Genomic DNA, 16,350 nt, shown 5'->3' on the forward strand with positions numbered 1-16,350 from the left:
CCAAGTTTATTCTGGGTAGTACGTTCATTTTGATAATCGATGCTAGGGCTTGTAGCAAGTTGGGGAGGCTCGACCATCTGTTGAGATCCTGAAGTATTTTGTTGTACATGCCTGTATAATTGTGTCTAACAGTCTGACTCAAGGTGGGAAAAATCTCGATGCCGAGGTATTTGAAATGTCCAACTATGGGGATGTCCACAGCTCTGGCCAACTCATTAAAGGGGTAGACAAAGGGATTTGGGCCAGTTGATTTTGAAGCCTAATAGTTCACCAAATTCGTCAATTATCCCAAGTAAGTTTGTGGCCGATTTGGAGGAGTGCTGCATAAAGATCAGTAAATCGTCCGCATAAAGAGCAATTTTGTGAGGGGTATCTTTGATTGTTATAGGGACAATTTCTTCTGTTTCTCTTATAAATTGAGCTAATGGTTCCAGGGATAGCGTGAAAAGTCCGGGACTCAAAGGACAGCCCTATCTAGAAGACCTCGAGACTGAGACAGCCCCCCCCCCACCCCCCACCCACCTCCAATGTACAGTCCCCCTAGAACGCTAGGTATAGTTCGGGTGGAATTCCATCCCATCCGGGTGCTTTGCCCTTCTGCATCTCAGCAATTGCGTCTCTGAGTTCTACCAGAGTGATTGGCCTCCCCAACTGCCCGGCCCCCTCCTCGGACATCCTCGGTAGCTCATGACCGCTGGTAAACGCCTCAAATTTAGATTGATCAAAAGTGACTTCTGAACTATATAAATGGAAATAAAATTATCTAAAAGGTGTCATTAATCTTCTTTGAGTCTGTTGTTAACTCCCCCTGTTGGGTTCTGATTGAAGGGATATCGGAAAACTGATCATTAGCACGGATTCTCATTGAGAGTAAATGACAAGTTCTAGCACCATGGAAGTAGTAATTCTGTCTCGTTCTGTGCATAAAAAATTTGGAACACAGTCTAAGAATAGTTTATCTCCTTTTTAACAATTGTCCGCTGTGTATTCGTCTGTTCATTGTAGTTAGATTGGAGCGAAGTGTATAGATCAGCATATAAAGTTTCTAGTTTTTTAAGTTTAGATAACCGTGCTTTACGTAAGTTGGATGCGAAAAGGGTGGTGTGGCTTCTGATAAATCCCTTCACCGAGATCCATAATATTCTAGAATCCTTTACTGTGTTAACAGTAATTCCCAAAAATTGTGAGTTTTATTTTTTTTTATTATCCGATTTTTCTCCCATCCCACTGTTAGTCGTTATGCCAATTCCCAACCCCCTTCCTGGTTGTTGCGCACTCCCCCCTACTGTTGGTCCGGGAGGCCGGAGACTGTCACATGCTTTCCTCCGACGCATGTGCAGCCAGCCGGCAGCCAGCCTGGCAGCGCAGATTCTCACCGGGAGAGTGTAACGTGTGGAAGGTCACACTACCTCCCTCCAGATCCTACCCTCGCTGTGCAGGCGCCCCGACCGAATTGTAAGGGTCGCTGTCCACAACGCCCAGGACCCACCCATCAGCTTTCCCACCCCTAACACTGCCAATTGTGTTAGTATGAACGACCAGCCAAGCTGATAGCAACGCCGAGAGCTGGATTCGAACCCAGCGTCTCCAGCGTTGATGGCGAGCGCCTTGCCCACTACACCACCTAGCTGCCCGTGAGTTTTTCTTTTAATTCGGTACAGAAGTCTTTGTTTTTTAGTAGCGAAGAGTTAAATCGCCACCTGGGGGCTCTTGTGGTCAGTTTACCAAACAAAGCTGTGAAAGAGATACCTTTATGATCGGAGAAAGCCATGGGTAATAAAGAGACATCAAAGCTGTCGAAGAGATTGGGAGAAGAGAACAAGTAGTCAATCCTGGAAAATATCTTATGTCTGGCAGAGAAACAGGAAACGTCCTTTAACTCTTTGACTGCCACGCAGTTTTTCCATCTGTACTCCCTGGCGCCAGCGTTTTTTGACCATTTTCACGATGTTTGCAGACCCATCGTATATTCTATATTATAGCTATGGAGACAATAGTATGGCTCAGGAAATATGTATACTCCAACAGGGGAAAAACCATTTAGTTCTACATACATACCTTCGTTCCTGCGCTATCCCATGCAAAAAATCGCCCCGTTTCAAAATAATTCAGTTCCGTTTCCTGGAACGCGAGATATGACGTGTTTTGTGCGCATATGCGCATTTCATGCAGGTTGCTCACCTGCCACCTATATTATTTGCAGGTCAAAGGTAACATGACCATAGTAGAATGATTCTCAAACCATGGGGGGGGGGGGGGGGGGGGGGGGGGTCCCGGAATTGTTTTCTGACGCTGGGATCATTACAAAGGCATGTTTTATGATGGGGTTTGGTAAAATAGACGTTACCTTCGTCAGCAGGTCCACCAAAACCCTGTCCACTCTTGCTCCGAAGTGTCTTGGGTCAGAACAATAAATAACGCCCTGGCAGCGGCCAACAGATAACGTTATCATTACATCCAAACAGCCTGTTTGAAAATACTAGAATCCAACATAGACTGGTGAAAACGCACCTTATGCTATGGATGGATCGTCACCGTTTGTCCTCTTCATAATAATGTCCAATAGTTTGCTCGTCTAGGCGATCGTCATTGCCGAACGTTAGTTGGCCCTAGTCTGGAGTGCTCTCAACTCTAGTGTCGGCGACTACCGTGGAGCGGTAACAGATGTTACATGCTCGGCCGGTTTGACTATAGTATTTTTCTGATTTACCAGAAGTGCTGAGTCCAATGTAGTCTGGTGAAAACGCACCTTATCATCCATAAGTGTGATCGTTTTGTCCTCTTCATAATAATCTCCAATAGTTCGCTCGCCATTGCATAGACAGTCCGCAGGCTAGTGGCTACGACGACTCTGGCCAGCAGTGAGTGAGCAACCCCCTTCCCCACAGTAAACTAGCCCAGTTCAAAAGGTAGGCGATACTGCCACCTATCGGGATTCGATCGTCATTTCAATTCCAATTCACACAGAGCTCACACAAGAAGGTCCGACGGACTGTTTAGAATAATAATAATAAAAAATATATATATAAAAAAAAAAGTATTTACGTTTTCGGCGGCCAACGGTTGGCTTTGAAAAACGAGAATACTAGTTTTTGGCGTTCAATGAGTTAAGGTAGGGTTAACTAGGCGCCATGGGTCAGTTAGGCCAGTATCGCGGGCCCAGGCCCGAAGGGAAGCAGAGGATTGCTTTTGATCGTGTGTCTCTGAGATTCCGGATCTGTCAATCGTTGAGTCCCAACACGTATTAAAATCGCCCCCCACAATAAAAGGCGTAGTCATGGAGTTCCAACATTATCCTAGTGATTGTCTTATAAAGATATGCGTCAAATATGTTTCAGAGCATATCGAAATTAATGCGATTTTCCTGTTAGAGAATTCAACTTTTGCCATTGTTATCCTTCCCTCTGCATCAGCCAAAACATCCAACACCTTAATATCTAAATTACATCTCGTCACAATGGCGACACCTCGCATCTTGTTGTTCGCGGAGGAGGATATTACATGATCAAATCGGTTGTCTAATCTCGCCACATCAGTCTTCATAAGGTGGGTTTCATTTAATAGAGCTAAATCTATTATTTTTCTTTTCAGCAGACCCAGCACACTGGTGCGTTTATGTGGTGTATTTAAACCACCTGTGTTCCAAATTAGTGTATGTCAACATACCAAAGCCGCCAAGCAAGGATCGAGAAATGAAAGTCTCAGAGCATGGCCAACTTAGCTTGGCCTAACTGTAGACATGTTCGACAACCACGTTGTTAGCAAACATCTTCGGTAGCTTCTGGGTTCCCCCGCACTTCCTTTAGGTAGTCCTCTGCTTCGGCAACCGACCCAAGCTTCTTTCACGTCCCTTGTTTGGTTACGATAGTTAGCCTGGCTGGGAATAGTAGTGTCGGTCTGTAGCCCATCCGCCATAACTCCGACATGGCCTCTGTATTCTCCACGTTGAGCCATGATCTCCCGTGGGTAGTCTTCGTAAATAGCAATGCAGTGGCCTTTGTACGACTTGCCTTTTCTAGCCTGGGCATCCCGGATGATTAGTTCCTTTAGCTGTAATTTATGGATCCGTATAATTATAGTTCTCTGCCTCTCTGTCATTTTGGCGGTTTAGCCATGTTAGCGTGGTGGGCTCTATAACATTCCGGAGGGCTAGCCAACAGTTCTTTACCCAGGATTCTTTGCAGTATATCAGGAAAAAAGCTTGATGGATGGATGGGGTCCTTCAGTGTCTTGGGTTATGTCTTTTTAAGTTTGTGTTATTTTAAAAAGCCACAACCATCCTCATCCACTGAAGCTACAGAAGAGCGATGCAATAACTTTATGGACTTTTTCAGATCTAAAGTAAACAACATCCGCTCTCTGATGCCCAGCTCTTCCTCTCTGTTTCCCCCTGCCTCTAACCCACCACCTGAGAGCTTGCCATCTCTTCCATGTTTCACTGAGGTTCAGCAGAGCCACATTGAAAAAACACTCAGAGGAATGAAACCATCCACCTGCACCCTGGATCCCATTCCAACTGCCCTGCTCAAATCAAACATCCCCAGCATCAGCCCAATCATCACCCAGGCTGTTAACCTCTCCCTTCAAACTGGCCATATCCCATCCACCCTCAAAGTTGCCATCATCAGCCCCCTCCTAAAGAAGCCCACTCTGGACCCAGAGGTTCTTGCCAACTACAGGCCTATCTCGAACCTTTCCTTTCTATCCAAGGTTTTGGAAAAGGTAGTTGCCTCCCAGCTCCAGGACCACCTTAAAAATAACACCCTGTTGGAGAAGTTCCAGTCAGGCTTTCGCTCATCCCACAGCACGGAAACAGCTCTGCTCAGGGTGACGAATGACCTCCTAATGACCGCTGACGCAGGATCACCATCACTCCTCATCCTCCTCGATCTGACAGCGGCGTTTGACACCGTGGACCACACCATCCTCCTGGAGCGCCTCCACAACACTGTTGGACTGTCGAGCCATGCACTACAGTGGTTCCAGTCCTACCTCTTAGGCAGGACAGAATATGTCTCACTGGGAGGACACAAGTCCAGGCTGCTCGAGGTCACCTGTGGTGTTCCGCAGGGGTCGGTTCTTGGTCCCATTCTATTCATCACCTACATGCTCCCCCTCGGTCGTGTCATCGGCAGACATGGAATGTCTTTCCATTGTTATGCCGATGACACACAACTCTACATAAAAACGGCCCCAAAGGGGAGCTCCAGTAGCTCACCACGTACCGCGAGCGCTATTTCAGCGCCGTGGACAACCGTGCTCGTCACGGATCTGGGGCTTAGCGAGTTCGAATCCCGACTGCAGCCGTGCCTTTCCCAGAGTGTCTTCCCCCCCATCTGAACCCTTTCAGCCTGTTTCTGTCGGTCATCCTTGAACAGTATAAATGTGATAAACACATAAAAGAGCCAGGGGAATGGCCAAAGTTTAAAAAAAAAAAAAAAAAAATGCCCCAAACCCCTCTGCAGCTCTGTCATGCCTCACCACCTGTCTTGGGGAGATAAAGGCATGGATGAACAGCAACTTCCTCCAACTAAACAGCAAGAAAACCGAGGCACTCCTAATTGGCACCCCTCACCAGGTTCAGTCTTCATCCATATCACATCTCACCTTTGACGGCCAGGTAATCCCCCTCTCCCCCTCAGTCACAAATCTGGGGGTTCGATTTGACCCCCACCTGACCTTCAACACCCACATAAAACACCTCTGCAAGACCTCATTCTATCACCTAAAAAACATATCAAAACTCCGTCCCATTCTAACCCTGTCAGATGCAGAGAAGCTTGTCCATGCCTTTATCTCCTCAAGACTGGACTACTGTAACGGACTCTTCATCGGGATTCCTGGCAAGAGCATCCAAAAGCTGCAATACATCCAGAACAGCGCTGCCAGGATCCTGATGAGAGTCCGTAAACACGATCACATAACCCCCATCCTCCACTCACAGTGGCTCCCCGTCTCATCCCGGATCAACTACAAAATCCTGACGATCACCCATAACTGCATAAACGGACACGCACCCCTCTACCTTCAGGAACTCATCACTCCACAATCCTTCACCCGCACCCTCAGATCCGCAGGTAGCCTGCTCCTTCAGGTCCCCAATACCCGGCTCTGCCCCATGGGTGACCGAGCCTTCTGCACGACAGCCTCCCCATCCAGCTGAGGGCACCACAGAGCGTGGACTCTTTTAAAGCAGGCCTGAAAACCTATCTTTTCAAAAAGGCCTTTGACTGTTAGCTTTTTATTTAAATTTTATTGCGCTTTGTTTTTAAATTGTCTGTTTATACTATGTTTTTAATTAACTGTGTTCTATTTTTATTCTGTATTTTATTTTATTTGTTTTACTAATAACTATTTATTCAATTTTTTTTAACTGTTTTAACCATGTAGTGTAGCACTTTGGGATCCCAGCGAACAAAAAGTGCATTACAAATCCAATCTATTATTATTATTAGAGATCTTCAATCTCAATGGGATTTCACCTGGTTAAATAAAGGATGAACAGAAAAATAAATAAAATGAAATGGTTGTCTATATATGTTTATGGATATAAAATATGTACTTTGACCTGAAGCCAGACCCAAGTAGAAGCCGCCAATATAAAAAGGTACAAAGTTGAGCTACAGCTCATTGGATGTAATGAAAAACATTATAGGAACACCTTAACTATGTAGGCGAGTCAATCTATGAAAAAAAAGCACTTAACCCAAAACAAATTGATACAAAAGGTTTTTCCGATGGATTCCGATAGTATTGGGCGTGCTAAATAACATACTAAAAGTCGACCAAAATCGACCGCCCCGAAAGCCGCCATTTCCAAGATGGCGTCCGAGATGGCGGTGGAGATATTAAAATGGCTATATCTCAAATTGAGAATATGGTGCAAAGGATTTCTCAACTGATTCTGGTACCTCTGGGCATGTTCACTAACATACTAAAAATCTAGGAAAATACACCTTCCAGAAAGGCTTAATTTTCAAGATGGCGTCCAAAATGGGGCAGACCAAGCTTAAAATGGCTATATATCTCAATAGAAAAAAATATATAACTATGATTTTTCACTTGATTCTGGTACCTCTAGACATGCTTGTGAACATACTAAAAATCTAGGAAAATACACCTTCCGGAAAGGCATCATTTTCAAGATGGCGTCCAAACTGGCGCCCAGGAGCTTAAAATGACTATACAAATACAAATAGCTTACTAAAGGTGTTTGCACTCTCCAGCTCTCAAGCTAGCATAGTTGAAGCCTTCTTTTTGACCATTATAGTTGTTATAGTTAGAGGTGTTTGCACTCCAAGACTCGCAGAATGTAACAAGATGGTTGATCTGCTTTGGGAGTTATCGTTCAATTTCAAACAGCCTGCACCTGGTTGGCAGGGGATGATGCACATTATTCATAAGGGAGATGAACATCCAGGGCAGTCTTCAGTGAGATACTTACCAATGATAGACATGTACTCCGGAGACAAAACATGCATTCTGTCAACACTGGAGTTCATTTGTGGTCTGGCATCCAAACACCACCTTGCCCCAGTAGTTACATTTGACCAACCCCTATATTGGAAAGCAGCAGAGATAATCCTAGATGCACCACAGTGCAGTCACCTCAAGTCCTTTGTCCTGCTCCTAGGAGGATTTCACACATTTATGAATTTGCTAGGAGCAATTGGTACACTGATGGACGGTACAGGACTTAAGGACATTCTAGGGGTAGTCTATGGGGAGAACTCAGTAGCCCATATGATGACAGGCAAATCAGTTCAGAGAGCATTCCGTGGCCATCTTCTGGTTGACAAATGTCTTAACCGCATGATAATATCAGAAATGGTAGATGATAGTCATGAATTTGCAGCAATGGTTGAACAGTCTGAAGCAATGTATACCTCAATAGTTAAGGGTGAAATGCCATTGGAAACAGTGTTCACATCAGAGACCCTCATTACAATAAATGAAGAGCTGGGAAAAAGGAAGATGGAACTGTGTGCTAGATCCAAAACTAGTCAGTTGTGGCTAAATTACCAACACATGTTAGAAGTTGCTAGGTCACTGATAACAGCAGATCGCACAGGTTCCTGGCTTTTGCACCTACGCTCTGTTTCTGAATGCATGCCGATATTCGCTGCGGCTGGGCATTACAATTACTTGAAATCGGCACACTTTTATGTCCAAGAGATGAGTCAGCTTCACATCAACCACCCAGATGTCTTCAGACAATTTGAAAAGGGTTTTCATGTTATCCGTTGCAGCAGCCAATCATGGGCAGGCCTCAGCTCAGATCTTGTAATCGAAACAACATTGATGAGGTCATTGAAGACTACAGGAGGGATGACACATGGAAGTGGAATGACCGACAATCAGAGATCCCTTTGGACAATGTCAAAGGGCATAACATCAGAGTATAACACAGCAATGCAGGAGTTCTCAAACCAGACATACACAACATCAGAACAGCACAAGGATTCAACAGAGGCAAGGATGAAAAGGGATGCTGCTGACCTGGAGAAGATCACTTCAAAACTTGCTATATGTTCACCTTTCTCTCCAGACTCTTCTTTAAGGAATGTTGTTACAGGTGTTGTCGCTGAGGATGGAGTGAACGTGCATGATTATGACTCTGTTGGACGCAACATCATGCACAAAATGATCGGACAGCGGGCATTCACATTTTCATTTAGTAGAAAGGATAAAGCCATAACCCTTGGACAAAAATCGTCTATCAAGGTTGCTCCCGATCGAATCATTGATTCTGCACTTCTTTTTCTTTTTTTTTTTTTTTATTGATCTTTTTCCCCCTCCATTTTCCTCCGATTTTCTCCCATCCCAATGTTAGTCGTATGCCAATTCCCAGTCCCTTCCTGGTCGCTGCGCACTTACCCCCCACAGTCAGATCATCTGGGAGAGTGGAGGCTACCACGTGCTTCCTCCGACACACGTCCAGCCAATCACCGCTTCTTTCACCTGGCAGCGCGGATCCTCATCGAGAGGGCGTAGCGTGTGGGAGGACCACACTATCCCCCTCAAGTCCTATCCGCGCTTAGCAGGCGCCCCGACCGAACTGTAGATGTCGCTGTTTACAACGACCCGGACCCACCCCGCCAGCTTCTCCCACCCTCTAATACAGCCAATTGTATTAGTGCAGACGGCCAGCCAAGCTGGTGACAACCCCGAAGCTGTGAGCTGGATTCGAACAGGCGAATACAGCTCACAGCTCCGGGGTTGGTGACGAACGCAATCTCCGCTCGGCCACCTAACCGCCCTCTGCACTTCTTTTTCAACGTTTCCTTATTGTCTCCCAAACTGGAGAGCTGTCATTGGAGGAGGTTATGCGTTACGAACTCAGTCCTTTCCCTCCTGCCCTCTTTGAAGCCGGAAACGTCTTCCGCAAAGCTGATAAACCACAACTAGCGCACGCGATCTGTGATCATGCAAGTGATGCAATCCTAGATTCTGTACCAGAAACGGAGCATTATGTTCTTGATGGTGGTTCACTCCTTCACCGAATACAATGGAAGCACGGACAAAGCTATGGTAAAATTGCACAGTCATATGCAGACTTCACCATCCAACATTATGGCTCAGCTACAACCATTGTGTTTGATGGCTATGAGGATGGGCCATCCATTAAAGACAACACACATCAAAGAAGAGGAAACAATATTCATCCCATTGTCAACTTCACTGCTGAGACAGAGTTCTCAGGTAAGAAGGAGGAGTTCCTGTCAAGAGATCTGAATAAACAGAAACTGATCCACATGATAAGTGATGAACTGAAAGAACGGGATTGCACTGTGGTCAATTCACTTGGAGATGCTGATGTAGACATAGTAAGGGCCGCAGTGGGATCATCTCTTCTTCACACCACGACGCTGATTGGAGAAGATACTGATCTCCTCGTCTTACTTCTTTACTATGCACAGAGAGATAGCAAGGGCCTTTATTTCAGATCAGACAAGTCGAAAGCTGATGGCAGTTTTAAAGTGTACGCCATAAACCATTTGAAAGAAGTACTCGGACAGGATGTGTGTTCTCAGTTGCTGTTCATCCATGCTGTGACTGGCTGTGACACAACTTCCCGGATCTTCGGAGTTGGCAAAAAGACAGCATTCCAAAAACTTGTAAAAGGGGATCCTGTCCTTCAGGCTTGTGCCAATGCATTCACTGTACCAAACCAGACAACAGATGTGATCGATGACCTTGGGTGCCAAGCAATGGCTGTCTTTTTTGGTGGAAAGTGCACAGATTCGCTTGCAAAAATGAGATATAACATTTTCAGCAAGAAGGTTGTCTCAGCTTCATCAACGGTAACGCCTGAACGTCTACCACCAACTGAATCTGCTACCAAATTCCACTGTCGTAGAGCATACTACCAGGTCATGGTCTGGATGGGAACAGATGATGGTATAGATGCTCTAGACTGGGGCTGGAACCTGCAGGACAATAGATTTGTCCCACTCATGTCAACAATGAATGCTGCTCCAGACAGTCTCTTGAAGGTCATTCATTGTAACTGTACCACTGCCTGCAAGACACTTCGCTGCTCATGCAGAAAATATGGACTACCTTGTACTACTGTCTGTGGACCATGTCAACTTCATGAATGTGACAATCCACATAACAAGTTTCTCCCAGAGGATCCTGAAGATGATGATGAGTAGGCCTAAAGACCACAATAAGTGGGTCATTTATTTTGTGTTCAACACCAAAGCCAGCTTTCTAGGTTGAATATAATAACCAATTTTAATTTTAGCCAAAATAAGCTACAGGCAGCCATTTTGATGATGCAAATGATGCATTCCTAGCAGATATATTTAGCTAGATATTTTGCTCGTTATTAATGTATAGAGGTGCCAGAATCAGTTTATAAATCCTTTAGAAATGTTTTCCCATTTGAGATACAGGCATTCTAAGCTCCCAGTCGTCATTTTGGACACCATTTTGAAAATTAAGCCTCTTCGGAAGGTGTATTTCCCTAAAACTTTAGTATGTTCCTAAGTATGTCTAGGGGTACTTGGGGTACCAGAATCAAATGACAAAATCATTTATATAATTTTTATATTGACATATATATAGCCATTTTAAGCTTGGCCAGCCGCAATTTTGGACGCCATCTTGAAAATGAAGCCTTTCTGGAAGGTGTATTTTCCTAGATTTTTAGTATGTTAGTGGGCATGCCCAGAGGTACCAGAATCAGAATGAGAAATCCTTTGGACCATTTTCTTAATTTGAGATATAGCCATTTTAATCGCCCCGGCGCCATCTGGGACGCCATCTTGGAAATGACGGCTTTCGGAGGGGTCGATTTTGGTCGACTTTTAGTATGTTATTTAGCACGCCCAATACTACCAGAATCCATTGAAAAACCTTTTGTATCAATTTTTTTGGGGTTAAACCATATATTGACTCGCCTAATGGGCTACTAGTGGTGTAACTTCCAGATATCACAGTAGAAGTGCTTGTGTGAATACCTGCAGGTAGATGGCTGCCTCTTGGTAGTTCATCTCCCAGCTTTGGCGTAATGATGCATTCTGGGCTCTGTAGTTTGGTGGCCCAGGTGTCGGGATCACAACATTATTCACTATGTCATAATTGCCTCCTCCGTCTAGAAGATAAGATGGGAAGAGTTTGTATTTTAATACAAATAGAAGTACACTGCAACAATTTATTTCTGACAAATTCAGGTTGTTGATTCAACTTCAGCACTCTATCCAGAATTAAGCAAATGCTTGGATAGGTGCACACACACACACACATGCACTAACATAGCATGCAAACACACACACACATATATGCCTACCAACATAGTCTAGCTGCTGGATATATGAGGAGATCACAACTGGACTCTCCTCGTGGGTCTGATTGCCATGGAAACCAGCTGCTTCTGCCTCCATGGCTCAAGCTGGACTTTGTGTGAATGTGTGCTTGAGTGTGCGTGTGTGTGTGTGTGTGTGAATGTATTATGATCCCACAAGTCCACACTGGAGCGGTGTGTCTGTCATTCACAGTCCACCACGGGTGCTGTTCCGGTGTCCACACACCTCCACGGATACAGACAGGCAAACATTCCACTCCGCACTGATGCACACTCCTGAAAAACACAGGGGTCGCTGCCACTAACGAGCACGGCCTTCACGTAAGTCCTCGCCCATCCAGGGGTGTCCGGTCCGAGCAGAGAGCTCCTAGCGTCTCCGGAGAAAACCATTCAAAACGGTCGTCAGTGCTTCAGGAGAGTAAACGCGACGACGTCCTTGGCTAGCATACTTGTTGTACTCCCGTTACAAAATTATTCTCACAGACACTGTCCTGTAAAGAGGCACCACCTCTGAAATTAAGACCCTCTTTTAGTGGAATTCGAACTCTGGACCACGTGCCTGTACAGTAATGTGCGAGCGTGTGTTTGTGTCAGGGACACCCACCAACTCCCACAGTGCTCTTTGCCCCCCCCACCAGTGCCTGAGGAGTCTTGTTCCTGCCGGAGGCGACAAGTAGCAGCGAGGACGAGACAGGAGGCGAGCAGATGTGTAGTCAGAAGAACCGGAGGAGGAACCAGGATGGCGGCTGTATCTTCATCAGATGAGGAACGACGTCTAGCTGTTTGCGGAGTATTGCCTTTGTGACCTGCCTTGATAAAATAATCAGATACTGACCGAGTGTTCCTGAATGACACAAAGATTCGGGTTCGGGTTCCTGAGAAGCGCTTTATAAATAAAATGAATTATTATTATTATTATTATTATTAAAGATGACACTTTTGTCTACAACACATAACATCAGCAAAATAAACGGCGTAGTACAGTGAAATACAATGAGAAAGTTAGACTAATGAACTCAATCTATGCTGCCGACAACCATACATTACAAATGGAACCAAGATGTGTCGTAATCATTCAACGGTTCACCGTGTCACTATGCAGCCATCGAGCGCCGCTTCACACGCCCACACCCGTGTGTGTCACGCGTTTGATTTAGTCAAAATGAAAGAAGCGGCAGGAGAAGGAGACGGAAGACTACGGTACAGATAAGATGAGATCGGCCACTGGAAGTCGGCTGCAGGAGCCTCCCGTACGTGTGATCTCTCCTGTGCACCCGTGACTTCTGTAGAGACGACTGAAGCGGAAAGACCAAACTCCACTCGCGCCGATGGACCGTCCGGCTGAGGCCTATAGCTGTTATCCTGACAGCAGGTCAAGCCCCGTGTCTGCTGTGTGCTATTCCAGGCCCTCGTTTTGTTTGAGAACAATAAAGTGTTTGGAGCTCCCGGTCAACAACACGGCGAGGTCGAGCACCTGAGCCTGCTCTTCCCCCGAGCTCGCCGCAAACACAAAACACACACCGACCCGGTCGTGAATGAAAGATAAAATCCTCTCCTATTTCTGTGCTCCTTCTGTGAGTCCCGTCGGGGTTCCAACAGCAGTAGAACCGATGCTTGGCAACCTCCACTCTGGCCTGAGAGTTATTGTAGAGATCCAGCTGTGTGGGGCGCGAGCGTATTCTTCTCTCTCTCTCTCTCTCTCTCTCTCTCCTGTGTCCAGGTTCAAATTCCCTCCCTCTCCTCAAAGAGAGAAAACTCCCACCCCAAGCAGCCGGCAGGAACACTCCGATCCTTCCTCCTCCCGGGTCTCTGGCAAGTAAAACCCCTCCCAGATATCCTGGGGAAAAAACACACAGCTCTCTCCCTTCCTGGTCACTTCCAGAGCAGGAATAACACAGAGCTCATACACACATATGCACGCCGTGTCACAGGGATGGCCAGAGAGGCTGCACACACTGACATAAGCGCACCACTCGTGCAGCCCCATGAGCACAGGGTAGGGGGGCCACTGGCACCCAACTCTGCTGAGCCTGCAGTTTGCCATATGTGTGAGAGGGTTAGTTCGTAGCATATGTGTGTGTGAGGGCGACATAGAAAGCAGGATTACTAGACAGAGTGGACATATGCATGCGTGCACATACACGCACGTGATCGCCGGCTCTCTTTTCCCCCCCTTCTCTAACAACAGTGCTGCTTTGCCTACAGGCGACAAGCGAACCTCGGGATGTACAAGTTTAATGACACGGCCTCCAGCAGCCATCAGAGGCCAACCTCTGGTAAGTATCCGAGGCATACAACAATGTAGTCACGCAATATAGGTAACTGGTGATGTGATGTTAAAAACATCCAACGTTAGTCCTGAATATAAGAGTGACAAAGCTCATATGAATTTTATTTTTTTACAATTCTATCTTATACTAGCAAGTAGCCTAGTTGTCTTATTCATTTAGGAAACCATTATCAAGGAATAAAACAAGTAGCCACGCCTAAATTGGTTATATAAATAGACTATAATTCTACATTTATTTGAGTTATTATGACAATATTGTATTGTGGACAAGATATTTTGTATGGAATATTTTGTATGACTTGAAGCATGCTACACCACTGTCATTTGTAGGGAGGGGGGGGGGTACAGTTCTGTAAATTGTACAACTGCCACTAGCTACATATCCCTAGTTCTCTCCAGCAGCATCATGTTGAAATCCATCAAACAGGTTTGCCATAGCTGTCAACATTGGGATTTGAAAAAACAGGAGATTTCGCCCCGCCCCCCTCCCCCTCCCAATGTAGTCTCCTCCCCCTCGTATGTATATATTTTCTGTTAGGATGTTTGTTGACAGCTGCTCTCTGCTGAGCTGCCTCGTCGCTGCCATCTGCTGGTCAAAACCTGTATGTACCCAAGGACTGGGTGAACTACTAATTGCTACATTAAATTAATCAGATACCTGGTTGAAAGTGAAATGCTGTGTACATCCCTGCATTAAATGAATTTTTTTCTGTATGTTTTGCACAAATTGGAAAATGACAAAGTTTACTTTGACTTTTAACATGTGTCTATTGTCAGACACTAATTGTAATGTTAAAAACGGATACTGCTGTAATATAAAGTGAAATTCTACCATGCCTCAATGTATCAACTTTAAACACTAAATGTTAATGTTAGAAATGTTAATTTCCATTATTTCCACCATGTGCAACATTTCCTAAGAACAGCAATGTCCATTCTATCAACTCCAAATCTGTGCTATGAGCTCAATTCTCCCGGTGCATGCAGAAGTAGAATTGCTGTCTTGTTTTGGATGAATGAGTAGAAATGAAAAACGGAAATCTTGTTTTATTAAAGTAGTTTTGACATGTGATATAGATAAAGATATTGTTTCATTGTGTATTGATTAACTTTACATTTGCGCTTGGGTTACATGGGTTTAATACAGCAATGGATTATGGGTAAATGCAACGTTAAAGCAGTGCCAATGTAAGACTGACTTTACATTAAACAAATGACAATAATATAGTATAAAGTAGGGTATTATTTGGACTAAAGAATGGTGTTGTCTCACCCTACTCGCATGTTGAGGGAGAGCACCATACACACTGAGAAACCACGGCCGAGAGTGAGCTCTCCGGGAACAACCCCACTTTACCCAACAGTTTGTCAGCAACCATCTTCCGATCTGACCTCGTATTCTAACGTTCTAATTTACACTTCTGCCACCTGTCACCGGGGGGAATTGCAGCCATTTTGTATAAATAAAAAAATACCGGAAAAATACGGGGAAATATTTTAACGGGAGGACGGCGGGAGAGAAGGTTGAAATACTTGAGAATCCCGGGAAAAACGGGAGGGTTGACAGGTATGGGTTTGTCACATTGTTGTAGCTAATCAAGTCGTTGTACTCCTGTTACAAAATTATCCTTTGACTTTGTCCATTCATATGATGAATGAATGAAAACTTTATTTAACAGATTGCAGAATGGGTACAATACAATACACACAATTGTTAAGGGGATGCAGACCAGAGAAAGACGTTTGTCTTGTTTACATCAGGGTCCCCCATTTTCAATTTATATAGACATTATGACATACTCAACATACATGACATTTATGGCATAGGGACATAATATGGATGTACATGGGTACCTTAGTCGTATAGTGTATCTTGTAGACCAGGCCCATTGCAAGTTGCTGTACTCTGTCGTCTACTCTAAGCCATCCTAGGTTGTCAAAGTGTGCAGGGGTGAGCTGGGTTCTAGGGGTAAGGTCAAGTAGTAGTCGGACTAGTTTGTTTTGTGATGTTTGTAATCTTGTTTTTAGCACCTTTGAGGTGCTTTGGTACCATGAGGTGCAAGCATAGTCGTAGTACCCTTGAATGAGTGCTCCTGCCAGAGTCTTCAGGGTATTGTTTACCAGAGAGGAAATCCGGTACAAGAATCTAGTTCGTTGATTGGCTTTTTATTACATTGGATGCCATTTTGTCACAGGAAAGATTTGCCTCTAGGATGGAACCCAGGTAGGTAACTTTCCTTGTGACAAT

At 45.0% G+C, this 16,350-nt stretch overlaps 1 protein-coding gene across 2 annotated transcripts in view; it reads right to left on the reverse strand.

The window, feature by feature from the left end:
* Nucleotides 1-16,350, reverse strand: part of tpcn1 (two pore segment channel 1) — a 63,730-nt gene that overhangs the window by 45,648 nt on the left and 1,732 nt on the right. For both annotated transcript variants that reach the window (XR_014620179.1, XM_084323423.1), the window contains exon 2: nt 11,469-11,602. Coding sequence is in view for 1 of the 2 variants with exons in the window: in XM_084323423.1 (XP_084179549.1) it covers nt 11,469-11,602 (134 nt within the window). In the remaining variant the exon portion in view is untranslated. The remainder of the gene's footprint in view (nt 1-11,468; nt 11,603-16,350) is intronic.

The sequence above is a fragment of the Notolepis coatsorum genome, assembly GCF_963971535.1.
Source record: "Notolepis coatsorum genome assembly, chromosome: 10".
NCBI classification, from domain to species: Eukaryota; Metazoa; Chordata; class Actinopteri; order Aulopiformes; family Paralepididae; genus Notolepis; species Notolepis coatsorum.